A 27,491-nucleotide genomic window follows, 5' to 3' on the forward strand; every position below is an offset into this window, starting at 1 on the left:
AATGCATCCTAGAATCCTCAAGGAGCTGATAGAAGAGGTAGCTGAGCCGTTAGCTCTCATTTTTAGAAAGTCATGGGAGACAGGAGAGATTCCAGAAGACTGGAAGAGGGCAAATATAGCGCCCATCTACAAAAAGGGGAATAAGAACAACCCAGGAAATTACAGGCCAGTCAGCTTAACTTCTGTGCCAGGAAAGGTAATGGAGCAGGTAGTTAAGGAAGTCATCTGCAAGCACTTGGAAGGTAGTAAAGTGATAGGGAACAGCCAGCATGGTTTTGTAAAAAACAAATCATGTCAAACCAACCTGATAGCTTTTTTTGACACGATAATGAGACTCGTAGATAAGGGAGAAGCAGTGGATGTGGTATACCTAGACTTTAGTAAAGCATTTGATACGGTCTCGCATAATATTCTGATCGACAAACTAGGCAAGTCCAACTTAATTGGGGATGCAATAAGGTGGGTGCATAACTGGCTGGCTCATTGTTCCCAGAGAGTAGTTGTTAATGGTGCTCAATCCTGCTGGAAAAGCATAACAAGTGGGGTTCCGCAGGGGTCTGTTTTGGGACCAGTTCTGTTCAATATCTTCATTAATGATTTGGATATTGGCATAGAAGGTACGCTTATTAAGTTTGCAGATGATACCAAGCTGGGAGGGGTTGCAACTACCTTGGAGGATAGAGTCATAATTCAGAATGATCTAGATAAATTGGAGAAATGGTCTGAAGTAAACAGGATGAAGTTTAATAAAGATAAATGTAAGGTGCTGCACTTAGGAAGGAATAATCTGTTTCACACATACAGAATGGGAAAAGACTGTCTAGGAAGGAGTACAGCAGAAAGGGATCTAGGGGTTCTAGTAGATCACAAGTTAAATATGAGTCAACAGTGTGATGCTGTTGCAAAAAAAGCAAACAAGATTCTGGGATGCATTAGCAGGTGTGTTGTGAACAAGACACGAGAAATCATTCTACCGCTCTACTCTGCGCTGGTTAGGCCTCAGCTGGAATATTGTGTCCAGTTCTGGGTACCCCAATTCAAAAAAGATGTGGAGAAATTAGAGAAGGTCCAGAGAAGAGCAACTAGAATGATAAAAGGTCTGGAGAACATGGCTTATGAAGAAAGGCTGAAAGAATTGGGCTTGTTTAGCTTGGAAAAAAGAAGATTGAGGGGGGACATGATAGCGGTTTTCAGATATCTTAAAGGGTGTCATAAGGAGGAGTGAGAAAACTTGTTCTTCTTGGCCTCTGAGGAGAGAACAAGAGGCAATGGACTTAAGCTGCAGCAAGGGAAGTTTAGGTTGGACATTAGGAAAAAGTTCCTAACTGTCAGGGTGGTCAAGTACTGGAATAAGTTGCCAAGGGAGGTTGTGGAATCTCCCTCACTGGAGATATTTAAGAACAGATTAGATAGATGTCTATCAGGGATGGTGTAGATAGTGGTCGGTCCTGCCGTCGGGGCAGGGGACTGGACTCGATGGCCTCTCGAGGCCCCTTCTGGTCCTAGTGTTCTATGATTCTATGAAATCATGGTTTATACCTCATTTGGATTATCCAGAATAATCCTGGGAGCCAAGTATCCCAGGCCATCATCTCATGCAGAATGAGGGGGCAGAAGCTGCTCAGTCTACCCACGCACCATCATGCTTGGGGGTCTGCGCTGCCTGCCCTGTGCCCATGGGCTGCTGTTGCTGTTGCCCCTGCTAGCAGCTCATGGAGGACATGTGAGCAAGAAGAAATAACACATGGCGAATGCCAGGGAGGATCAGGCCGGCTAGATCCTCCCTGTGACTGCCTGCTCCCCTGTCTCTGAGCTCCCCCATGCCTCCGGCCCACTCCCATCACAACCCTGGTCACAGCTCCACCCTGGCCTGCTCCCAACACTCCCCTGCCCATAACCCCCCTACGCACCCCTAAACCCCTCCCGCTTCCAGCACCCCCCAGCCTGGTCCCCTAACCCCCCACCAGGTAAGTTAAGGACTTATCACTGGTGCAGGCTGGAGGAGCCACCACTTCCTTCACTGGAGCCTCCAGTACCTCCAGCTGTGCATGGCAAAGTGGTTCATCTGTGTGATGGGGTAGCCGCAGCCCCATGTGGTCAGGCACCTCCAGCCATGCTCCACAGCTCCCTCTGCACCCTCTGGCCTGACCTGCACTTCCTTTGCACCTTTCAGCCTGGCCCACTCCCAACACTCCCCCACCGGGCCTGCAGCTTCCCCCTACCCCCACGCTCCAGCCTGGCCTCCTCCGAAAACCCACCCCAAGCCGGTTCCTGAAACCCCCAGCCCACCACACCCTGCCCCCCCAGGTTCCACTCTTGCAGCCCAGAAGAACGAGCCACCACCTCCTCCACTGGAGCTGCCATCTTGCCTTGTCACTGACACATACGTGAAAGATTCCTTATAATGGGTCAGGTAATTGCTGTCCCTTTTCAAACCAAGTGGGAATGTCTCAAGTTTGAATATGAATGTTAGTTACGAACATTCTCTCTGTAGACTTCTGTTAAGACTTTATAAGGACTCTTTCAGATACTTTGATGTTTCACCAAACAGTTAACTTCCCCCACCCCTTACTCCACTCTTTCTGCTCTTATATCTGATTTGCCAACCTTGATGGCAATTTTTCTTGTTTGTCAACTTTGATAACAGTTTTTGGACCTGTGTGGTTTATATTGTTGAGTCTGTCCTGGTCAGTCTATAGATCTGTCCCACGAAAGCTCATCACCCAATAAATTATTTTGTTAGTCTTTAAAGTGCTAAATGACTGCTTTTTGATTTTATTGGGGAAATGCTAGCCCCATTTAAACCAGTGTCAAAGCTTCTATTATGTTCTAGGTAGAGTCCACATTCATATTTCGGTGAAGCTCACTTTGGAGGTATTTTTGAAAATTGTGCCAGAGCCACTTCGTAGTTGGAAGGAATTCTCCTTACATCTGGGATCTTAAACTATAAAAAGCAGTAGCGCTGTTCCAAGGAGAGCAGCTGGGTCACATGAGAGAGTCATCCTTCTTCCCGGCTGCTAAAACGAATTAAATTAAACTAGAAACACACCCTTTCTCATATATTTGGCTGCTGTAAAGAGAAATTGGAGGATGAGATGGTCTGTGACAAGGCGGTAGTCCACAAGCAATACCTGTATTAAAATTTGGTCTTTGCTATGAAAAACATTAAGGCCCTAGCCTTAAATAAGAATCCATTTCTGATGTATGGCTGTTCATGCAGGACACAAGTGGAGACAGCACAATGTGGAGATTGGTTTGGTTAATCTATTGGGGCAGCTGCTATGACGCTTGTAATTCCAGCAGATGAACTGTACTGTAGATTTTCATCCAGCCACCCACATGCCCCTTTACAGATAAACATAGTGTATTAGTAACCAATTCCAAAGGCACATACACTAATGTAAAAACCCTTCACCTATCTATGGCATGAGTTCATGAACCTCCTGGTCTTTTTTCCTGTTCAGGTTAATCCTCTAGTTTTTTAATGGACCTGCTTTCTGGAATCATGGTGGATATGTCTACACTACATTCCTCTTTCAAAAGAGGAATGCAAATGAGGGAAATTAAAACTGCAAATGAAGCTCTGATTTACAAATCTCATGCTTCATTTGCATAATCTTGCCCAGCTGCTTTTTTGGAAGTGATTGAAAAAAAACAGTGTCAATGAGGTTTATTTAAAAAAAATCTTTTTCAAACGAACCCTTATTCCTGAAAAAAATGAGGTTTACAGGATTCTTTTGAAAAAGGGGTTCTTTTGAATGAACCCTGTCTATTCTGCTTTTTAAAAAAAAACTCTTCTGAAAAAGCAGTTGGATTTGTAAATCAGTGCTTCATTTGCATTTTTGCTTTCCCTCATTACCACTCTTCTTTCAAAAGAGGTTTGTAGTATAGATGTACCCATTGGTTCTTTAGCCAATTAGTATCATTAAAAGTTAGAATTTTCCATCATAACCTCTAGGAAAATAGAAACTTGAATATGAAACTTAATTGTCTTATATCGCAATTTGTGTTATGATAGCTGAACACAACTGAAATAAATTTAAATGTTTCCCTGAAAACATGGTGAGATGTTCCAAACTAACTAATTGAGGTTTTGTGTATAAATAGATAAATGGCTGCTATGATTGACAATCACTGGCAATGCAAGTTTTTACATGTAATAATCTGTGACAAGAAAGGGAAGAGATTTGATATTTTAGCCTTGGTTCTGGGTTTACCTAGCCAGCTTATCTTTCCTCAAAGATTATTCATATATAAAAACATCCTGAATAAAAAAAACCACATGTACATGTATTTACATAGCTCTCCATAATTAATCATAACACATTATTAAAGTGTTTGACCCTGGTATAGTAGCTTCCAGCTCTGCCCCCTTGGCATATGTGAAGCCCCAGTGGCAGGGGAGTATGTGCCCGATCTTCTTCCCCTGCTGTACTCAAGGGAAGTAGGGATGTGCTACAGGGAGCTGTTCTTAAGTGAAGCTGGCTAATACTCTTTCTCTCACTGTCTCCTATTTTTCTTTCTTATTCTTCAAGCTAGTATAATGGGATGAAAAAGATGAGAATAAATGTCAAACGTTAGGAAATAGAGGAGAGCCATGGCTGGAGCCTCCAATGCCAGGGTCATCTGGCAGATGTTGTATGATTACGGTTAAAACACGTTACATGTGATATTGTTCTCTATCACTCTATTGTTGCTCACTCACTGTAGTGTCTGCGTATGAGAAAGAAATTTTGTTGTAGCTCTGATGTCATATGCTCCCCAACACAGCATGTGGACTGGGGAACGAGGTTCAACTGTCATTGTGCCACACTATTCCTAGCTGCTGAATCAGCTCCTGGTGTCAGCAGGTAGGCTTGGGAGAAATACTGGCACACGCAGCTAGCCCAGGATAAGGGGAGCAGAAAAGGCTGTTTTTTGCAGCCTGTTCCCACAGGCTGCCCCATGTACCTCTCAACGCATAGAAAAGGATAAGGGCCAGTCAGTGCAAAGCAAAGTGAAATGCTATCAGTGGTATAAATGAATGGGTAATTCAGATTTAGTAGCACTTCCATTGGATGGGAGGAAATGACTACTGAAGGACCAAAGCAGTGGAGAATCGCATTTTAATTCTTCAAAAGACAATACTTGAAAGAAACCAGTCAGCTCTGCATTTGGTTCAAGTCAAAGCACTGTAATGGCACTGTGGAATGTAAGCTGGAAAACATGGAACTCAAGTTTTTTGTTTGGAACTAGGCCATATGATAGCGCAGGCGACAGCATTCATATGTCCCCACTCCTAGCCCTGTAAGCTTCTGCAGCAGGTCTAATGTCTCATCATATTGAATGGAAAATTAGAGTTACATTTCTATTTTAAAAAACCCAAATTTGGGGATCAAATAGAAGAAGTGCTCTGCTCAGCTATGTGTTTCAAAGTACATTACTTTTAAACAAATAACATGTCCAATGGGGGCTTTATTATAAGATCTTCTGAAATATAATTTTTTCTGCATTGATAGGAAACTATTTTCTGAATAAATATTGCTGTCCTGATTGATATAAAACAAGACTCTGCTGCACAGATATACTTTTGTCCTATTGGGGTTACTTTTTATTTAATTTTCATTCCTGGTATTTGTGTGAAGTTTCCATGAATGACATTTATTATTTCATCTCCTATATATTAGCACTGCAAGCATTTTGACAAATGGGATGCAATGCCTAGTTTTTGAAGCACCAAGATGAGAGTCAGCACTTTTGGGTTTCATCTGTGGATGTACCACTGACTTGCTTCATGATTTTGGGAAGGTCAATTAACTTTATGGTGCCTCAGTTTCCACATTTTAAAATGGACTTATTCACAAAGTGATATAAATAAATAGATAAATTCCTAAACAGATGGGAAATTGGCCTAAATTGGACCACATTGTAAAACAACTAAAATAAGCCAAATTTGCCTTTCTAGTTTACCAAGTCATGTAATTATAAAATCCTCATGGTCGCTTCACTCAAAGCTTGAGAGCAAAAGTAAAATGAAAACAAAATATTTCTTTTCTTTCATGTTAAAAATAGAGGACCAGATTCTTGGCTTTAGGGCTTCTTGACAGAATGGGGGAAGCACAGTAACCTACACTATTTTCAAATGGCCACTTTGCAAGGGGTTCAGGGCTGGTTTGTGCAATGTAGTGCTTGGGTTCGAACAGCTTTGAAGAAGGTGTGGGAGAAGAGGTTATTCAGAGTCCACCACTGGGGCTTATGTGGAGCTCAAGCCAGCTTTAAAAATTGTTCCTTTCAAATGAGACACTAAAAGGAATGTAATCAGCAGTACCATTGTTGGCCATTCCACCAGGGGCATCCCTCAGGGAACATAATTGTTGATGAAAACCTACGGCAATTTTAGTAGTTGAGTAAACCTATGATTTTAAAATGAAATATGTAAATCATGCGCAGTTAGCTTTTCCTTCAATGTCCAGGCAATAGAAACATTTTTATTGTTCTAATGAATTTAGGGAGCTAAATCGTAAAGGTCTGCCAGGGAAGCTTTAGAAGAAGCCAAGCTGTGGAAGAAACTTAGGCAATGATTTTATTTTATTTATTAATTTATTTATTTTTGGTTTATGGGTCTCTGCTATTTACCCTCATCTTTAACCTAAATTATTTTGTGTAGGATCGTTTGCATCCCTAAAATAATGCATTACTTGCTTTTTCTTAAGGCATTCTTCAGCTATATGCCTTTCTTGTATCAGTCCTCCTAATCTCTACACTTGCTTTGTTTAAACTAGCATTACCCAAAAGAAAGCCCATGATATGTTTTGTTGCTCATTCCGAATTGAACATGCGGTGTTATAGAAGACAGCTATCCTTCCAATGGCATCTCTTTGGTATCAATGAAACTTCTATACTTTATTTAAGCAAATTCAACATGTTGAAGTTATTCAATATAAACTTCTACAGTTTCCTGAGGAAGTCTATCTCAAGACACATATCGGAGGGGTAGCCGTGTTAGTCTGGATCTGTAACAGCAACGAAGGTCCTGTGGCACCTTATAGACTAACAGAAAAGTTTTGAGCATGAGCTTTCGTGAGCACAGACTCACTTCATCAGATGCTGGTTTTGGAAATCTGCAGGGCCAGGTATAAATAAGCCAGACCTTGTTATCCCCACCCTTGCTCTGGCTTATTTATACCTGGCCCTGCAGATTTCCAAGACCAGCATCTGATGAAGTGAGTCTGTGCTCACGAAAGCTCATGCTCAAAACTTTTCTGTTAGTCTATAAGGTGCCACAGGACCCTTCGTTGCTATCTCAAGACAGGCAAGATTGGTAGTTTTCCTTCCTCCTTCCCCTTTTCCTTTATTTTCCTTCTTTCAAGATTTTCTGGAACAGTGAAAATATTACAGCTGGGTCTACATGTGAGCACCCTGTCGAAAGGGCAAAAATCGAAGTTCGGGGGTTGAAATAGCGGCCGTTGGAAGGGAGCACCTGCCGCCATTATTGGATCAGCATTTCGATCCACTGTTTCGAAGTGCCATCACAGGTCTTTCGAAACAGAGCATCCACACGGCTCCAAGCCGTCTTTTGAAAGAAGGGAGGCAAGAAACGCTGTGGACGGGGTCCCATGGCCGACAAGCCCTTCCGGGGCCGCAGCGACCCACCCCCTTTGAAGGGCCCCTCCCTCCACCCTCCACTCCACATGAGCTGAGTGATGCCCAGCCTTTCCCAGCCCAGCAGAGCCCACCCATGCCCATGATGGAGACACAGCGACAGCTCCTGCAGGAGGACACTCTCATTATGGACACCCTACTGGCAGTGCTGTGTACCATCGCCGCAGCCACACCCGATCTCATTGGGTGGTTGGGCGGTCCCCTTGGGGCTGTGGGGCTCCCCCACCCAGGGTACCGCCAGGCACCTCCCTGGCTGCCCCAAGCCCTCTGGACCCACCGCAGCAGCACTGACTGGTGGGAGCGCTTGGTGCTGGGGAAGTGGGGCAAGGAAAGGTGGCTGTGGAACTTCTGAATATTGAGGCAGACCTTCGAGGAGATCTGCTGCTGTCTCGCCCCTGAACTCTGTCACCAGGACATCTGCATGAGGCCAGCCCTGATGCTGGAGAAACAGGTCGTGATCACCATCTGGAAGCTGGCCACCCCAGACTCCTACTGATCCATGGGACAGCAGTTCGGAGTGGGCAAGGCCACCTTCGGGGCTGCACTTATGGAGGTAAGGTGGGGCTGGGTCACGTGTCCCACATGGGTGGGTGGTGGGGTCTGGGGCAAGGGAAACCCACCGCTGCAAGGGGCTGAATGGGACGGGGGCTACATGGGAGGGGGGCAGGGGGCTGGACGGGGCGGGGGCTGGCTGGGAGGGGAGCAGAATGAGCCTGAGGTTGGGGGGAGACTGCTGCCACACCTGCACTAGAGCATGTGTCCCCCTCCCCCCGCAGGTCGTCAGAGCCATCAGTGCGATGCTGCTCCATAGCGTTGGCTGCCCAGGCAATCTGGACAACACCATCACCGGCTTCCAGGACCTGGTCTTTCCGAACTGCATCGGCGCTTTCGATGGCACGCACATCCCCATTTGCATCCTGCTACACAGCACTGGCCAGTACATCAACAGGAAGGGCTACCATTTGGCGGTGCTCCAGTCCCTGGTGGATGCAAGGGTCCAGTTCAGCGACATCTATGTGGGCTGGGCCGGCCGCAACCATGGTGCCCGGGTCTTCCAGAACTCTGGCCACTGCCAGTGCATGGGGGCTGGAACCTTTGTCCCCCAGCGGGAGATCCCGGTGGCAGAGGACATCACCATGCCGCTCTGCATGGTGGCAGATGCGGCGTACCCCCTGCAGCCGTGGCTCATGAGGCCGTACACGGGATACCTCAACCCCACCCGCTACGTCATGGAGTGGGCCTTCAGGCACCTAAAGGGGTGGTGGAGGTGCTTCCACACGCAGCTGGAGGTTGGGGTCCTCATCGTGCCCCAGGTGGTGGGCGCCTGTTGCATCCTCTGCAATGTTGTGGAGGCAAAGGGAGATGCCTGTGTCCCTGCGGGGAGACCCTCTGGCTGGCACTGGCTATGAGCAGCTGGGCACCGCCCCCATCCACCAGGCCCACTGGGATGGCCACCGCATCAGGGAGGCCCTCAGGCAGGCCTTTGCCAGCGAGCACTTCTGACCCACATGCACACCCACATCCCATGAACATCTGCCACCCGCCATCCCTGCCACCTCCCATCCCCACCAGCACCGCACCCACACATCCCAGCACCCACCATGCCCCTGAGAAGTACAGCACGGAGTGGTGAACATTAAAATCTACACTATTCTTGTTAACTATATATAGGGGCTGGGAACCTAACTTGGAGAGGGGTGACGGGAACCTAACTTGAATGGGGAAGGGGCACTCATTCTGGGGAAGGGGTGGTGGGCCACAAGCCCATTGGCCCTTGGAGCCTCTGCTTCCCTGGGTGCAGGGTCCCCGGTGGGGAGGAGAGGGTGCGGGTAGCACCAACAGGTAATGCCAGAGAGTGTGTCTGGTGGGGGTGGAGGGTGCGGGCTCTGTTGGGGCGGAGGGAGCAGGATCAGTGGGGGGACGGGAGCTGCCGGGGCGCCAGGAGGTGGGCACTGGTGGTCAGATGGTCCTGAAGGGTGTGGCCAATGCCCTCCAGTGTGGTCAGCAGCCTCTCCCAGGCTACCCTCCACCACTCCATGTCAGCCTGGGTGAGCCGCAGGTGCTGTTCGGCCACCTCGGCCTGGTGCTGGCTGGCTAGGTCGTCCTCGGCCCAGTGGGGGGGGGTCCTCTGGCCACAGCCCCATTGTCTAGGTGCCTCTGAGGGCTGCGAAGAGGGGGGAGGCTCTCGGGGATGAGGGACGGCGCAGGGCTCTCCCAGCCCACGGATGGTGCGGCTGCGTGGAGAGGAGGACAGCATGTCATTAATGTGCCCCGGACGGAGGGGACCTGGCTGTGGCCCACCTGCCCGAGCCCACCCCATGGGGCCCCTGCCCCCCAAAGGACACTGACCCCTGAAGGGGCACCAACCTGCCCCGCAAAGGGCTGGGCCTGCTGGCTTGGGAGTGTGTCCAGGGGTCTCTCATGCAGATGGCCCTTCCCAGCCTGTGGTGTGCAGGCCTCAGATGCTGTCTGGCACTGACCAGCTGCCACCCCAGTGCGGCTTGTGGCTCTGTCCAGTGGAGGTGGGTGCTGGGCATTGCTGGTGGGCCACTGTGGGGTGCCACATCCCATGTGGGAGGTGGCCTGTGTGCGGCTCGGGACCACTGGTTCTGTGTGCGAGTGACTAGCTGTTGCATTGCCCCCACCCAGTGGAGCAGATGTGCGTCCCTCCCTGTATGTACCTGAAGGTCCCTCGGTGACATCCGGGGATGTCTGGCTCCTGGTCACCTGGCTGGAGGAGTGGGAGGGGAGGACGATGGTGAAGTCCCCCTCCTCGCTTGACCACTCTGTGGTCCCCTCGCCCTCCTGAATCTCCAGTCCAGGCTGCTCCTCCTCCTCCTCTGGCTGCAGATCCTCGGCTGAGGTGTCCAGGAATGACAGGGGTGGGGAGCTGTCCTGGGGCCCCAGGATGCCCCAGAACTTCCAGAAGAAGGGGCATGTGGCTGGAGCTGCTCCAGAGTGGCCAGCCTGGTCCCTGGCCTGGGCATAGCCCTGCTGCAGCTCCTTTACTTTGGAGTGTACCTGCTCCATGGTACGCTCTGGGTGGCCCCTGGTGTGGAGGCCCTGCGCCAAGTGGCCAAAGGGAGCAGCATTGCGCCGCTTGACCCCCATCTGATGCAGGACTTCCTCATCCTTCCACAGTCTGAGGAGGTCCTGCAGCTCCCGCTCCATCCAGGAGGGAGCCCTATTTTTTTTCCTCACCCGGGAGCCCTGTGGGAGCTTGGAGGGGGGGCCGTGGGGTTCGCAAGGGAGGTGGCTGCTGGCCATGCTGCAGCGCTGGAGCGTGGGACTGGAGCACATTCAGAGGCAGTCAAACACAGGGACCACAGAGCCCTGCTGCTGCTGGCTGGAGCGGCCCCACAGTCCAGCTGACCAGCGCCATGGCGGACCCATATTTTGAAAAAGCAGACTGTGGAGCGTCTACACGTGTACTCTTTCGATTTAGTATTTTGAAAGGGGCTGATCTTCCTGATCTGGGATCAGGGTTCAGATTTCAACGTCTGTGCCCTGTTCTTTCGATTTGCTTTCGAAAGATGGTTTTACACATGTGGACACTCCTCCCGCTGTTTTGAAAAAGGACCGCATATTTCGATGTTTTTGTGCACATGTAGACATAGCTTATATGTTTATTATCCTGCTGGTAGGCTGATAAGGTGAAGCCAGGAGTACACCTACCAATTAAAAATAACAAATACATTGAACGATCAAATGCCTTCAGCTTAGAGTCCAAAATCTCACAAAACACAATTGCAATTACATGGAATATCATCATTTCATATATAGGTGGTCTTGCAGCTGGCTGTAAGTGCTGATCAGTGTGTTAATGAAAGGACTTGTGAATCAGAAAAAAGACTGTCAGGTTACTACCATGAAACCTATTGCCTATGTAATCTTGTGTGTGTCATCACATAACACCTCATACCCTTGAACCTACAATCTTTTTTGTTAGTTTGTTTCTAGTGACTGTTGAAGCAGAAATTAAGCAAATGATTTGGGATTTTATTCTTAACATGGTCTGTTTCTTTCTTCTTTTCCTTCAGCTGCTTTATCTTCTTTCTATACTGACTTTTATTCTTTGTTTTATTGTGTTTTCATCATCTGTGATGATTTTCTTTTATGAAAAAGTGCAAACATTCATATCAACATTTTCAAAAATGGGTGCCTATGTCCATGTTTAAATACTTAAGTAAATGGCTTGATTTTCAAGAGGGCTGAACATCCTTGAAAGCTGCCCCCTTTCACTTATCAAAAGTATTTAAAAAACAACAAAATAGACTTTTGACTTGTTGTTGGGGGCCTAGCACTTCCGAAAATCAGGTCATCTATATAGTTGTCTAAATATGGCCCTAGAAGTCCAATTTTAGAAAATGTTGGACAATGGCTAAGAAAAAAATGCTTAACATCCTGATTACATAAAATAAACATGCATTCTAATATCCAAAGCTGTTTCAGAGAAATAACTGGTAACATAATGCAATTCCCTTCCAAATATCGATGCAATCACAGTGCTATTAACAAGGAACCATCAAAAGGTTGATTCAAGAAAATGTCCAAGATTAGGAAAAGCAGTGAAGGCAAACATTTTTTCCCATGGTAAAAATACAGGTTAATCTCTTCTGGGGATAGTCTGCTGCTGATCTTGACCTGCTTAATTAAGATGAAAAATGTTAACCTTCATCTACGCTACAGAAATCGTCATACTTATGTCAAGTTCAGTTTACGGATGGTAACATTATATGTGCTAATCTTGACCTCTTTTGCTAACGTGAGTGAACACTCAAAAGATTTCAGGTGCTTATCGAAACTCTCCAAACCCTTTAGTCTGGAAAACTGGGCATCAATCATCAAAAATAGTTTTTTTCTCATGAGATTTTGGTTATGTGAAGATTACTGTATGAACAGCTTTTCTTGGGTTCCTCTGATGCGTATACTTTTGGACCCAAGCAGAATAAAGGTATGACAAGGCACAAATGACATGCACATAAAAAAGATATCAAATATTAACTGACTTCCTTTCTGCTTGAATGTGGTTTGAATTTTGAGTGAAGGAGCAAATTGATCCTTGTTTAATCAAGTTATTTTAACTATCTCATTATTTTTGTTATGATAAGATGGGTAGCTGATGTATTAGAAGAGCCAAGATAGCGTGGGCATAAAACATACTGTAAAAGCTGAGTTCTAGTCTGTTTTAAATGATGCATATAAAAGATTTCCATTAACATGCAAGGATCATTTGTCCTGGAATGAATCTATTTAAAAAAAAATCCATGGTCATTCTCTGTTTAGAAAATTTGATCCAGTGATGGCAGGAATGCAAGAAATGTGTGTGGGTTTTTTATTTAGTTTAAAAGCATTATGCTCTCTTCACAGGAAATCAGTGATAATGAAATATTAGAACTGGTACACAGTGCTCTTGGAAGGATGACAGTTATCCGGCAAATCTTCCCTCTGTCGAGAGACAACAATCAGAGATGCATGAGAAATAATCATCGAATATCGTCACTGCTCTGTGACCCACAAGAAGGCTATCTGCAGATGCTGCAGGTGAGTGACATGCTTCTGCAGGGGAGGGACCACTGTACACTTTTTCCTTAGGAACGTGGCATGAGATAGTAGTCTGTGATTATGAAGCTTCAGAGGAGCCAAAGGAAGGCAGAAGTAAAATGAATACTTTAAATCTCATCATGCTGAATCTGAGTGGTATTGTTCCTGACTAACCTTAATTATCTAACTTCTTTCCTTTCCTCAAACTGAGTGCTTTAGATTTGACATTGTCTTTGTACTGTATTAGCAGGCAATTACATTGACTCTTAGTTGGTTTGGGACATTTCATCTGATCAAGGACCTAGTTTCTTTCTCTCTCTCTCTCTCACTCTCTGTATATAAACACATACTATCATATTTTGTTGTTACTCAGTTCAAAATATGCTTTTTAGCCATTTCATGTGAAAGGATTAATTTGTGAGGACTGCAGAGTAAAGTTATGTATTGGGATATAGAGCCTTTCACCTCCAAGTGTCTGTCTACCTGTTCCGTATCTGCAGTGGCAGGAAGTCACTAACATCTGATGGTTACTTGGCCTATGAGACGTAACAGCTGAAACTATTGAAATGAACATACCAGCCTTGTTGGAAAATATTTCTTATTGGCGAGGTACATCTTTCAGAAGCCCAGATTCCTTAAAATAAGTGCAACATCATAGTAACATATGAGTGACTTAAGTGACAGTAAAAAGTGAAAAGAGAATATGTGATAAACCATGCAATGAAGATCAAGGGGGACTTGTGCTCCTAAGTCAATGAGGCACTTTTAAAAATTGCATCCATGGTACTAAGGAAAGATGTTGGATAGAACTGAAAGCTTTTATTTATTCACAAGATAGATGACTCAAAGGCAGTTGCAGAACAAGGTGCCTCCTATGTGCCATAACACTGACTTAATGGAATGGGCCAGGAGAACACCAGTGTGATTGAAAGGGTAGTTTGTAGTCTGTGTTCATTCAGAACCTGATCTGCCTCATGATGTAACTGCGATTATCCTTGTCCACCCAGTGTAGTTACTGCCTGTAACAACAGATACCAGCTCTGTGAAGGTAAAGTACTTTGTATCATGTAGCTACATAGATGGTGTATGGGTGATGCACATGGGACCACACACCTCCCCATCTCCCCCGCATTGCCCCATACTCACCATCAGCATCTCACTGAGCTGCTGAGTCTGATGAATGTGGGGGTCTCCCCTGGAGTTGCACAATATGACAGCTGTGTGAGCTTCCTAGACTAGGCTAGTCCTAGGCTTTGCCACTTCAGGGAAAGTGGGGTCTACCCCACATACACCAGAAGTGGCTGGTGGAGTCAGAGCAGGCACGGAGGGTAGGTGGGGCACATGGGCAGTGCAGGGGAAGGAATGGCAGGGACATAGGAGGAGCAGGTGAGGGGGTGGGACAGGGACACATGGCCTGCACCGGTCACCTCTGTCTAGTCAGATACGACATAGACCTAAGTGTTAGGATACAGATATTGAGGCTGGCCTGTAAAGGCCTTTACTTTAGGTGTTGTCTTGCCGTTTTGCTACTTGCAGGGGTATGAAAACAAAGAATCAAAATCACAGTCTGTCCGTGTGTGATAGTCTGAGGCCATGTTCTTTAAGCTTTGGCTTTTGGCTAAGCAGCAGGGGCAGGGATAAGATGGGAATTGCAGAGTCATGTCCTGACACATTCCGGGCCAATAACATTGAAATAAGGCAATTCTGGGCTGTTGGAAAGAGAATCTAATCTATCACCTCCAGATGAGGGGAAGAACCTAGGAGATTTAAAGAGAACCTAGGCTGATAGCTTTCTGTCTGGCAAGGAGCCACTTATCAATAGTAGAGGTTGTGAAATTGTTATTGTTATTATCCGTCACACCTCTCTATTTTTTAGCTGCATTGCTTTTGTCTGGTTCTTTGATTGTTTCTGTCTGCTGTGTAATTAATTTTGCTGGGTGTAAACTAATTAAGGTGGTGGCAACATTTAATTGGCTAGATAATCATGTTGCAATATTCTAGGAGTGGGTAGTTAAATGTAGTTAAATTGGGGGCAGACAGGAAGGAAGCTGGGAAGAAGTGGACGAGGGAAAAAAGGGAAAGGAAACAGGAGTCATGCTTGCTGGAAGCTAACCCCAATAAATATGAAATTGTTTGCAACTCCAGACAAGGCCATTTCTTGGGAGGTAATGGGCCAGTCCCCACACCATGCTCCAGGTGTGGGGCCCAGGACACCCTGTTCATCTCCTTTCCCGAAGCCCCCTTCCCCAGGCAACATGAGCTGGGGAGGTTACTGGGAGCCTGACACAAGACAACAATCGGGTTCAGACATCACTGTGGTAGTGGAGCCATCCAGCAGCCTGCTCTGCTCTGCCTCAGCCCACTGTGCTCTGTTTCACCATGGCAGCTGGAAGCAGAGTTCCATAGGGCTGGGGCACTTTGCTTCCTGCTGCTGTGGTGAAGTGGAGAACCATGGGATGGGCTGTCAGGTGAATCTGGCTCCTGCCACTGCAGTGAGTAGAAGAGGCAACCCTTGCTGCTGCCCTGCACCAGGCCCCACAAGTTATCCCCTGGGTCCCACAAGTCCCGCCCATAAGGCTGTTGAGGTGGCTGCTATGGGGCCCTCCAAATTGCAAGTCCTAGGGCAGGTACCCTAAATCTTCCTATGGACAGAACGGTTCTGTCTCCAGACTTCAGTATTGCTGTTCTCTGTCTACGTGAGAAGGACCCAGGAAGTGGGAGGGTGAAGGGATGAGCCTCTAACAATAGAGCTGCATTATAATGGTGCAGTTGGCAAGGGGATTCAGCCAGTATAATTTTAATGTGAAGATTTCATACTTCAGTAAATTGCTTTCAAGTCTTAGAAGCAGGCCTTCTCCTTGTGTTTACTTTATCAGTATTCTTTTTTAATTACAAGGACCATGTCAAGGTATTTCATAATTTTCTCAGATTCAATAGTTATTCATTTTAATCACTGTAAATTTTGCCATTTTCTCGAGACGTTTCTATTTTGAAGACACTCTGATTTCTTACTGAATGGCAGGTCCCAAATCCAGGGCTGCTGTCAGATTCTATTATTTTATAAGAAAAATGGTGTTGATTTTTAAAAGCAAATAATATAAAAAGTAACAAATATTAATAATGAGTAGTTGGTGAAATTTGGAGATGTGCAGTGGAAGACTTGAAAGTGTTGCTTTGAAATTAAATTAAAACGTTTTGAATGTTCAGTACAGAGAAATTGTGGAAGATTTTGAGATGTGCCTTTTCCTGAAACATTAAATACAGGCTGAACCTCTCTAGTCTGGCATCCTCAGGACCTGACTGGTACTGGCTGGTAGAATTTGCTGGACTACAGGAGGTCTATAATGTCTAGCAGCATTATCAACATTTCCACTGGTTATTGGGCTCTTAGAAGACACTTAGAGATAAATTACAGATAAATAAGAGCACAGAACCCTGAGAGCCAAGACTAGTGGCTGTAAACAAACTTTATGGGACCAAGCGAAACTTGGCCACACTGGTGATTAGTGGTTATCTGGTGAACTGAAATCATGTCAGATTATGGATGTTGCTGGATTAGAAAGGTTTAACCTATACTGCTTGTATTATCTTATTACGCCAAGAACATTTGTGTAATGACTGAAGCATAGAAAAGAGAAGTTCTATATTCGTAACCTCCAACATGAACCAATGCAAGTTGCCTGGAGGGAAAACACATGTCACTTGAGGGAATCTGAGCAGGTTGTTAAGAAAATAATCGGCATTTCTCTAGCAGATCACTTAATCAGAGAATGATTTTACATCATGGCAGGATTCTGAATATTATTGCCCATCTGCTTATGCACAAATCTATTTCAAAGACTAGTCTGAAGGACTCCTTTGGCAGATTTTTTTTCTGAGTTCAAGACAGTAATATATTTCCTAGAGTGCATAAGCTACCTTCATAATTCTAAACTGTATTGATAATAATGCTGTAGGTGTCTGCTAAGTTATCTGCTGACCCGTTAAAGAATTGGTCCCTGGGTGGTGAAAACAGCTCCAATACTCAGCATTTCTAGAGATGAGTAATATGTGAACCCACAGCATGCCCAGAAATCTAGTTGTAGATTTTAGATAATAAATTAGCCCAGTGTGGTCCTTGGTAACATCTAAGAAGTTTGTGATCTTATTTGCATGTGGACCAAGCTGTATTTGCATACATCACCCAAATGAATGAATCACACTAGGGGTGATCATCTTTGTCGATATAGAAAGCCTGGACACTAATTAGAACAGGGCAAAATTTTTCACATTAATAGGTTATTCATTGAAAAATGCAGTTTTTGTCTTCCTCCTGATATTTTCTGAATAGAGCCTTTTGTTTCCTTTGCTTGTATTTGGAAAAGTTCCCCAAAATGATACATTTTGTTCCAACTGAAATATCATTTTTGACAACATCTTTGATTCATAATTTCTAGGTGGCATTTTCAATATGATTTGGGTTGCACTCACCTTTTTTTTATCCTTGTCAGTTTTTTGGAACCAACTGCAAACTGAAAAATCAATTATTTATCCAGGCCTACCCCATATACATTTTAGTAAAAATATGGAACATGCAAAGACTTTTTTCTTTGCAGAGACACATCTAGTAATATTTTCATAAATATGAATAACACACTGTTAATGGTTCATTCACTGCAAATATTCTATCTTCTAATATTTTTTTTTTGGGGGAGGATAGAGGTATGACCCACTTGAACTATTTTATATTACAAAACATTCCCTGTTAAGGTTTGTTACCAACCATGACCGAGTCTCAATTTACTTTAAATTACTTTCTAAAAGAAAGCTAATGTCTGTCAGCTTCTAAATTTATTTGGGAGAATAACACATTTAAAACAACATAAAAAAGAAAAGATATTTGGGTCATGGATTATTAACTTCCCCTGGCTAAATTAATGAAAATCCTTTTGGAGCAACTCAGTTCTCAGTGTTTTTATTAATATCTCCTTGTAAGTTGTATTTTAGGGAGTGATTTTCCTGGTATGGAGTCTGATAAACCTGGAATGAAGAAACTGTTCTGCAAACTCAAACTCACCCAAAAGCGCCTCTGTTCTGAACCTTTTATGGAACTGTTGTTTTACTCTGCGAGCTTCCTTGGCAACAATTTTTTCATGCTTTTATTCCTAGCCAATAAACTCCATTGTGTTTCTCTTAAGAGTAGAGAAAGTCTTTTCTAAAATTGTTCATCTTGAATGTTTCATTTGATATTAGAGGATGAACAGCATTAGTCTGAGTCCAACTCTTCAGAAATTATTTTCTATCGATATGTATTTCTTATTTTTATGTATTTATTTATTTATTGGTGACCAGTGTTAACACTGTGAGCCGGCATCCTGTACCTCTTTTAAGATCCAGCCAGATGTAGCCCGTCTGTCTTCTTTGTCTCTGACTCTTCTATGGAAAGATAATACTTAAGCATGTTTGTGAAGTGCTTGGATATTTATGAATGGAAAGTGGTATTTCCATGCTAAGTTTTCTCGTTAAAATGCCACAGGACTCCTCGTTAGATTAAAGACTAACATTTATTTGGGCATAAGCTTTGGTGAGCTGGAACCCACTTTGCCAGATGTTCCAGACCACAAAAAGCTTATGCCCAAATAAATGTTTTAGCTGAAGCAGACTAACACTTGAAAATACAATGTATTCCTAATACATTCAATTCCCTTAGCTCTTAAACAGCAAGAGTGTCACTGTTACACAGCTTGGACTATATTGCATATTGTTTTAGATTCTGAGTTTAGAAATATTTTGTCTCATTCCTCTTCCTTTTGCTTTATATGAGGTTTGAAAACATCTCATTGTCTAGAATTAATTTGTGATTCAGATACTTCTCTCTTATGAGTCCATTTTTATTTTACATGCTGATGATCACATTTATTATTTATGTGTGCCTGATAACTTAGCTCATCCTTTCAGAGGCCCGGTTTGGATTCAATTGTTTTATAAAAACAGTTATTATAAAAACAACAAGAAGTCCTGTGGCACCCCATAGACTAACAGACTTTTAGAGCATAAGCTTTCATGGGCAAAGACCCACTTCATCAGATGCATATCACATGCATCTGATGAAGTGGATCTTTGCACAGAAAAGCTTATGCTCCAGAAGTCTGTTAATTAGGTGCCACAGGACCTCTTATTATTTTTACGGATATAGACTAACACGGCTACCCCTCTGATAATTGGTTTATAAAGGCCCCAGGCATGTAGTATTAGTTGACTTGAATGAAATATTCATCAAGATTAAAACTAATCAGATCCAACACAATGCCAGAATAGTGCAGTTGTTGCTTAGTATTGTCATAGTCCCACTTCTTTATATAACTATGTTCCAGGTGTTGTTTTGACATTTTTGAAGAGCGTAGTCAAAAGGCATAGGAAAGCAGGTGGTTCTTCAAACAAATGCTCTCCTCTCCACATATAAGTGAATTTTGTCCTTGACCATTGAACATGTTACCAGGCTGCTCCTTCAGCAACCACGCTTTGCTTATGCATTGTATTCATAGAATCATAGAATGCTAGGACTGGTAGGGACCTTGAGAAGTCATCGAATCCAGCCCCCGTCCTCATGGCAGGACCAAGTACTGTCTAGACCATCCCTGATAGACATTTATCTAACCTATTCTTAAGTATCTCCAGAGATGGAGATTCCACAACCTCCCTCGGCAATTTATTCCAGTATTTGACCACCCTGACAGTTAGGAACTTTTTCCTAATGTCCAACCTAAACCTCCCATGTTGCAGTTTAAGCCCATTGCTTCTTGTTCTATCCTCAGTAACCAAGAAGAACAAGTTTTCTCCCTCCTCCTCATGACACACTTTTAGATACTTGAAAATTGCTATCATGTCCCCCTTAATCTTCTTTTTTCCAAACTAAACAAGCCCAGTTCTTTCAGCCTTTCTTCATAGGTCATGCTCTCTAGACCTTTGATCTTTCTTGTTGGTCTTTTCTGGACTCTTTCCAATTTCTCCACATCTTTCTTGAAATGCGACGCTCAGAACTGGACACAATACTCCAACTGAGGTCTAACTAGCGCAGAGTAGAGCAGAATAATGACTTCTCGTGTCTTGTTCACAACACACCTGTTAATGCATCCCAGAATCTTGTTTGCTTTTTTTTGCAACAGCATCACACTGTTGACTCCTATTTAACTTGTGGTCCACTATAACCTCTAGATCCCTTTCTGCCATACTCCTTACTAGACAGTTGCTTCCCATTCTGTATGTGTGAAACTGATTGTTCCTTCCTAAGTGAAGCGCTTTGCATTTGTCTTTATTAAACTTTATCCTGTTTACTTCAGACCATTTCTCCAATTTGTCCAGATCATTTTGAATTTTGACCCTATCCTCCAAAGCAGTTGCAACCCCTCCTAGCTTGGTATCATCTGCAGACTTAATAAGCGTACTTTGTATGCCAATATCTAAATTGTTGATGAAGATATTGAACAGAACTGGTCCCAATACAGAACCCTGTGGAACCCCACTTGTTATACCTTTCCAGAAGGATTGAGAACAACTAATAACTACACTCTGAGTATGGTTATCCAGCCAGTTTTGCACGCACCTTATAGTAGCCCCATGTAAGTTGTATTTACCTAGTTTAGTAGCATCCTTCAGTCTATGTAGACTATGAATCGCGCCCTTCGTAGTTCCATTTGGCATCCTCATTTGCAGCGTTGGCTGTGATTGTTAAGACCCACATGAGAGTGACAGTCCTTGCTGCATCTGTTGCATATGTAATGGGTGTCTGGCAGGTCCTTGCTGTGCTTTCTGTGGGCTCGCTGCTCCTTTGCTAGCTGTGTGATCCTCAACTCACCCTTCTGAAGGCCCTTGTATAGTTCCTGCCTCCCTCTGCTGCGATCGTCTGCCAGCTCCTCCCAGCTCTCTGGCTTGATGTCTACTTCCCTGAGGTCTCTCTTGCAAACATCTTTGTAGCACAACTGGGGGCATCCAGGAGGTCTTTTGCCAGAGGCTAGCTCGCCATACAGGATGTCTTTTGGGATCCTTCCATCATTCATCCTGTGGACGTGGCCAAGCCAGCGGAGCCGCCGCTGCCTGAGGAGGGTGTGCATAGTTGGGATTCCAGCTCGCTCAAGGACGGTAGTGTTGGACACTCTGTCCTTCCATGATATTCCAAGGATGCACCTGAGGCAGCACAAGTGGAAGATGTTCAGCCTCTTTTCCTGGCGGGTGTACAGCGTCCAAGTCTCGCTGCCATAAAGGAGGGTGCTGAGGATGCAGGCTCTGTAGACTGACATTTTGGTGTGAGTGTACAGCTTGTTGTTATTCCACACTCTCTCGCTGAGTCTGGACAGAGTTGTGGCTGCTTTACCGATCCTCCTATTTAGCTCAGTGTCCAACGACAGGGTGTCAGTGATGGTGGACCCAAGGTAAACAAACTCATGGATGACCTCTAATGTATAGTTGTCAGTGCTGATTGATGGAGAAACAGCAACGTCCTGAGCAAGTACATTTGTCTTCTTTAGGCTGATGGAGAGCCCAAAGTCCTTGCATGCTTTGGAGAACCGATCCAGCAGCTTCTGAAGCTGGTCTTCTGTGTGTGACATGACAGCAGCATCATCTGCAAACAGCATATCTCTGATGAGGTCTTCCAGCACCTTAGATTTAGCTTTCAGCCTTGGAAGATTAAACAGTTTCCCGTCAGATCTTGTGTGCAAAAAGATGCCCTCTGTTGAAGATCCAAAGGCGTGTTTAAGGAGGAGTGCGAAGAAGATCCCGAACAGTGTCGGAGCAAGGACGCATCCTTGTTTGACGCTGCTCCTGATGCTGAAAACATCCGATAATGTGCCATCGTATTGGATGGTTCCTCTCATGTCTTTGTGGAAAGACTGGATCATCTTGAGTAACCGTGGCGGATATCCTATCTTGTGGAGCAGTTTGAACAGTCCATCCCAGCTGACCAAGTCAAAGGCCTTGGTTAGGTCAATGAAGGCAATATAGAGTGGCTTCGTCTGCTCCCTGCATTTCTCCTGCAGCTGCCTCAGAGAGAAGACCATGTCGACAGTAGATGTCTCTGCACGGAATCCGCACTGTGATTCAGGCTACACCCTCTCAGCAATCTTCTGGAGTCTGCTGAGGATGACGCGAGCGAACAGTTTACCAGTGATGCTTAGGAGGGAGATTCCACGGTAATTGTTGCAGTTGCTTCTGTCTTCTTTGTTCTTATACAAGGTTATGATGTTAGCGTCGCACATGTCCCGTGGAACCTCTCCCTCTCTCCAGCACAGGCACAGTAGGTCATGTAGGGGTTCCAGGAGAGTGTCTGTGGCACACTTGATCACCTCTGGTGGTATACCATCCTGGCCTGGGGCCTTTCCTACTGCAATGTTGTCAATGGCTTTCTTCAGGTCATCCACACAGTTGGTTCCTGGTCCAGTTTGTCCGTTACTGGTAGGAGTTCGACGGCATCGAGGGCTGAGTCGACCACAATGTTCTTGCGTGAGTACAGCTCAGAGTAGTGCTCGACCCAGTGCTCCATCTGTTTGGCTTTGTCAGTGATGACATCACCAGATTTAGATTTCTTAGGTGCCATCTTGTTCTGGGTGGGTTCTAATGCCTTCTTGATACTCTCGTACATTCCCCTGAGGTTACCGAAGTCAGCACTGGTCTGGATGCTGCTGCATAGCTCGAGCCAGTAGTTGTTGGCACAGCGCCTGGCCATCTGCTGTACTGTTTTTGTGGCTGCTGTGAGCACTTGCAGGCTATTCTGGCTCGGCGAACATTTGTACTCCAGGAGCGCAGTGTGCTTTTTTTCGATGGCTGGAATCATCTGATCAGAGTTAGCTTTGAACCTGTCATTTGTGTTTCCAGCTCTTCTTCCAAACACCGACAAGGCCATGTTGTACATTGTATCCCTCAGATGCTGCCATCTGGATGTCACATCGGCACCCCCAGGGTTGCTGTGCAGATTCTCCTCGAAGGTCGCTCTGAACTTTTCTTCTCTCTCTGAGTTAGCCGTCTTTCTGGCACCGATGCAGGGCCTTCCAGTTGGTTTAGAGCAGTGCAGCTTCTTGGGAATCACCTTGAGTTTGGAGCAAACTAACGAGTGATCTGTATCGCAGTCAGCACTATGATAGCTGCATGTCAGAAGGACATTTTTGAGGTTATCATGTCTAGCGATGACCACGTCTAGTTGATGCCAGTGTTTTGAGTGTGGGTGTCTCCATGACACTCTGTGCTGTGGCTTGGTTAGGAAAAATGTGTTTGTGATGCACAGATTGTGGTACGTACAAAGTTCGAGAAGACGCTGACCATTTTCATTCATTTTTCCCACAACAAAGTGGCCTAAGCAGGAAGGCCACGAGTCATGATTGGCTCCAACTCTCGCATTGAAGTCACCCAGAATGTACAGTTGTTCGCGAGCAGGTATTTGCGCCATGGCAGCACTAAGCACATCATAAAACCTGTCTTTTACTTCTGGTGTGGCATACAGGGTTGGGGCGTAAGCGCTGATCAGGTGGACAGGACTGGCGCGAGTTTGAAGTATGACCTGAAGGAGTCTTTCTGATCCACCCATGACTAATTCCACCATTTGTAGAAGGGTGTTTCTGATGGCGAAACCAACACCATACTCCCTGGGCTCTTCTCGGGCTTCACCCTGGCAGAAAAAGGTGTAGTCCTTTTCCTTTAGAGATCCTGAATCTGCGAGACGTGTCTCTTGCAGAGCAGGAATGTCAACTTGGAGCCTCTTCAGTTCCTCATTGATGACAGCGGTCTTTCGGGTGTCACTGGTGTCCTGAAGATCTTCAGTCAGACCTGTCAGCATGGTCCGTACATTCCAGCAAGCAAGCTTAAAGCTTTGATGGTTTCCTTTTCTTGTTGATTTTCTTATTGGTTTGCCTGGTGCTCGGCTTTCAGGTCACTTGTCAGGTTTGGGAACCTTAAGCCTCACGCACCCAGTGAGGCAGGTGACCTGTGGCGGGACAGTACCCTATTGGGTGGGGGCTTCCCAGCTTGAGGCAGGTGGTGACTGTCCAGTGAGATGCGATTGCCTAGTTTATTGATAAGAATATTATGCGAGACCGTATCAAATGCCTTACTAAACTCTAGGTGTACCACACCCACTGCTTCTCCCTTATCCACAAGGCTCGTTAGCTATCAAAAAAAGCCATCAGATTGGTTTGACATGTTTTGTTCTTTGCAAATCCATGCTGGCTGTTCCCTATCAGCTTACCACCTTCCAAGTGTTTGCAGTGTTTACAGTTACTTCATTTTAGAAGTTATTGTAGGCAAACTACTGTGACCAGACTTTGCATGCACACCAGCTGAACATGCAAAACCCAGTTCACAGGGTCCTATTTGCTCACTAAGGTCCTGCTCCAACAAGCATCTATATGAGTCACTTCACCCAGCAAAATAGTCCCATTGTTGGCAGTTGAGCTGGTCATCACTTCATTAAGCACTACAGCTGACAGTAAATGTTTGCAGAATGAAAGCATTAATTTACCATTCCAGAGGCTGCTCTGAAAATGTACCTTAAGTTACCAACACAGATTTCAACTGTCTTGCCACAAAGATGTTATGTAAAAGCTTTGGGCCAAACCCTCACCTCATTGAGGTTACTTCCCAGCACTTGGAGGACCTGGGTGACCAACTTGAGATTTCCCCGGGAGCTTTACGCTCCTGCCATCACAGCTAGTGGCATAGGCAGAAGAAGAGTCATGGCTGCACTGCACTGCACTCTAGCAACCTCCCAGATATCACAACGGCTCATTTTGGAGGGATTTTGCAGGTGGCCATGAGACAGAGTAGTCATGAAGATCAGAGAAACTCAAAGGAAATTTAAAGCCATCATTGACCTTCCACTCAGTCCAGACCTTAAGAGGTCATGGGCCTTTGTCAAAAATTTTAACATTTATTTTGATCAGCTGTGATTTTTGTCTCGTGTCTCAGTAAAAGACTGACAGTGCTTGCCAGGAGCAAACAGTGTGGACAAATGCTACCACACAATCATTTCCTGTCAACACTACTCAAATCTAAACTATAATTCATGTTTAGGTACAACACAGTGTAACACACCAATGTTTCCCCTCTCCTCTGCTCTGCTATTTCAGCTTCATTTCTCATCTTTTCTCCATCTTCTGTCCAACAGCTCTATCAATACACTTAACTTCTCATTTCCAGATACTCTCTGCTAGACAGAGTCATCCTCTGATTGATGTGTTAGTCATGCCAGATTCTTGAAATGTTTAGTGACACATGCAGAAGTCCACTGGAGAATGAGATTTAAAATTTAGCTTCATTTGTTCCCTTGTTGCAGCTGTCACACTTTTGTTATAGAAATATGCTTTCATTGCAAAAAACAAACAAACAGACAAACTATAAATGGTTGAAGGACACTTGATATTAGACTGACATAAGCCATGAGGGAGAAGTATTATTTCAGCAATGTAGCTCAGTGTAAAGTGAAGAAATGAAAATAGAACCTGTATATCAATAACAAATATTGTGACCTTGAGATTTACTAAATTGTGGAATCTTCTTCCGAGGGGACTGCTGCTGGAAGCACTCAACATTTATGATGTGTACAACTTCAGTGAACAAAAATCTAGATAATATAGTATTAAAAAATCCTGCAATGTCAGGGGGTTGACTTGTTACTCTAATAAGGTATGGTTCTGTGATAGTTGTTTGTGTTCTTTCGTTCAGCTCATAATAAGTAGCTTGTTTGACACTGACATTTGAGCCTTTAATGGAAGTTTGTTTTCAAAATGGCAAATGAAATTTAATGTGGGTAAGTGTAAGGTAATGCATGTTGGAAAAAATAACCCAAATTACACGTACTACGTGATGGGGTCAAATTTAGCTACGACAGATCAGGAAAGGGATCTTGGAGTTATAGTGGATAGTTCTCTGAAGACATCCACGCAGTGTGCAGCGGCAGTTAGTAAGGCAAATAGGATGTTAGGAATTATTAAAAAAGGGATCGATAATAAGACAAAAGATATCATACTTCCCCTATATAAAACTATGGTACGCCCACATCTCGAGTACTGCGTGCAGATGTGGTCTCCTCACCTCAAAAAAGATATATTGGCATTAGAAAAGGTTCAGAAAAGGGCGACTAAGATGATTAGGGGCTTGGAAAGGGTCCCATATGGGGAGAGGCTAGAGAGACTGGGACTTTTCAGTTTGGAAAAGAGGCGATTGAGGGGCGATATGATAGAGGTATATAAAATCATGAATGGTGTGGAGAAAGTGAATATAGAAAAATTATTTACCTTTTCCCATAATACAAGAACTAGGGGACACCAAATGAAATTGATGGGTAGTGGGTTCAAAACTAATAAAAGGAAATTTTTCTTCACACAGCGCACAGTCAACCTGTGGAACTCCTTGCCCGAGGCGGCTGTGAAGGCCAGGACTCTATTAGGGTTTAAAAAAGAGCTTGATAAATTTTTGCAGGTCAGGTCCATAAATGGCTATTAGCCAGGGATAAAGTATGGTGCCCTAGCCTTCATAACAAGGGCAGGAGATGGATGGCAGGAGATAAATCACTTGTCTTCTGTTCTCCTTCTCTGGGGCGCCTGGCATTGGCCACCGTCGGCAGATGGGATGCTGGGCTTGATGGACCTTTGGTCTGACCCAGTATGGCCATTCTTATGTTCTTATGTTCTTATGTTCTTATGTTCTTACGCTGCACACAGCTATTATTTCATTGCAGGGTTTCTCATGAGTGTCAGGCTGCTGGCTGTGATTTTGTTCTTCAAGTGCGATGAAGTAGTTATTTAAACACATGCACACACTGAAAATAAAATAGGTAGGTCAGATTGTCAGTTTCCCAACCTTGACAGTGTCCCTCTAAGCATATCACTGAACCTTAAGTAAACCATCAGTCATCGCCTCTCTTTTTTTCTCAGAGCTCAGGTAGCTGCCGCCTTGCTTAAGAGTCACAGACGTGTAACATCACTTTTGGCACAGCATGGACTTTGAGGATCGAAACACAACTTCAGAGCATACTGGGGTGCACAGAAACAACTGTATTACTCATTAGGCAATGCATGTTTCTGTCACTGGCAGGGATCTCTGGACTGCAATTTGCCCTCTATCTCTGTCTGCTCCATCTTTGGAGTTGACTGCTGGGCTACGCCCTGGGTGTATTTGGTAGCTGTAGTTACTCTGAAGCCTGTCTCTCTTGGGAATGGATTTTTGAGGTAGTGACATGGGGGTATCAACTTGCCTTCCAGGTGGTCTTTTCCTTGCCCTCTTGTCTGGCTGGATTTTTCCCATGTGATTGAAGGGAAGTCAGTCTTCATAGAATCATAGAA

At 44.8% G+C, this 27,491-nt stretch overlaps 1 protein-coding gene across 3 annotated transcripts in view; it reads left to right on the top strand.

Annotated features, from left to right (window-relative positions):
- Positions 1-27,491, top strand: part of GRID1 (glutamate ionotropic receptor delta type subunit 1) — an 898,770-nt gene that overhangs the window by 692,075 nt on the left and 179,204 nt on the right. For all 3 annotated transcript variants that reach the window (XM_074999453.1, XM_074999454.1, XM_074999455.1), the window contains exon 6: positions 13,012-13,185. In XM_074999453.1, coding sequence (XP_074855554.1) covers positions 13,012-13,185 — 174 coding nt within the window. The remainder of the gene's footprint in view (positions 1-13,011; positions 13,186-27,491) is intronic.

This window comes from Carettochelys insculpta, chromosome 7 (genome assembly GCF_033958435.1).
Source record: "Carettochelys insculpta isolate YL-2023 chromosome 7, ASM3395843v1, whole genome shotgun sequence".
Classification (NCBI taxonomy): Eukaryota; Metazoa; Chordata; order Testudines; family Carettochelyidae; genus Carettochelys; species Carettochelys insculpta.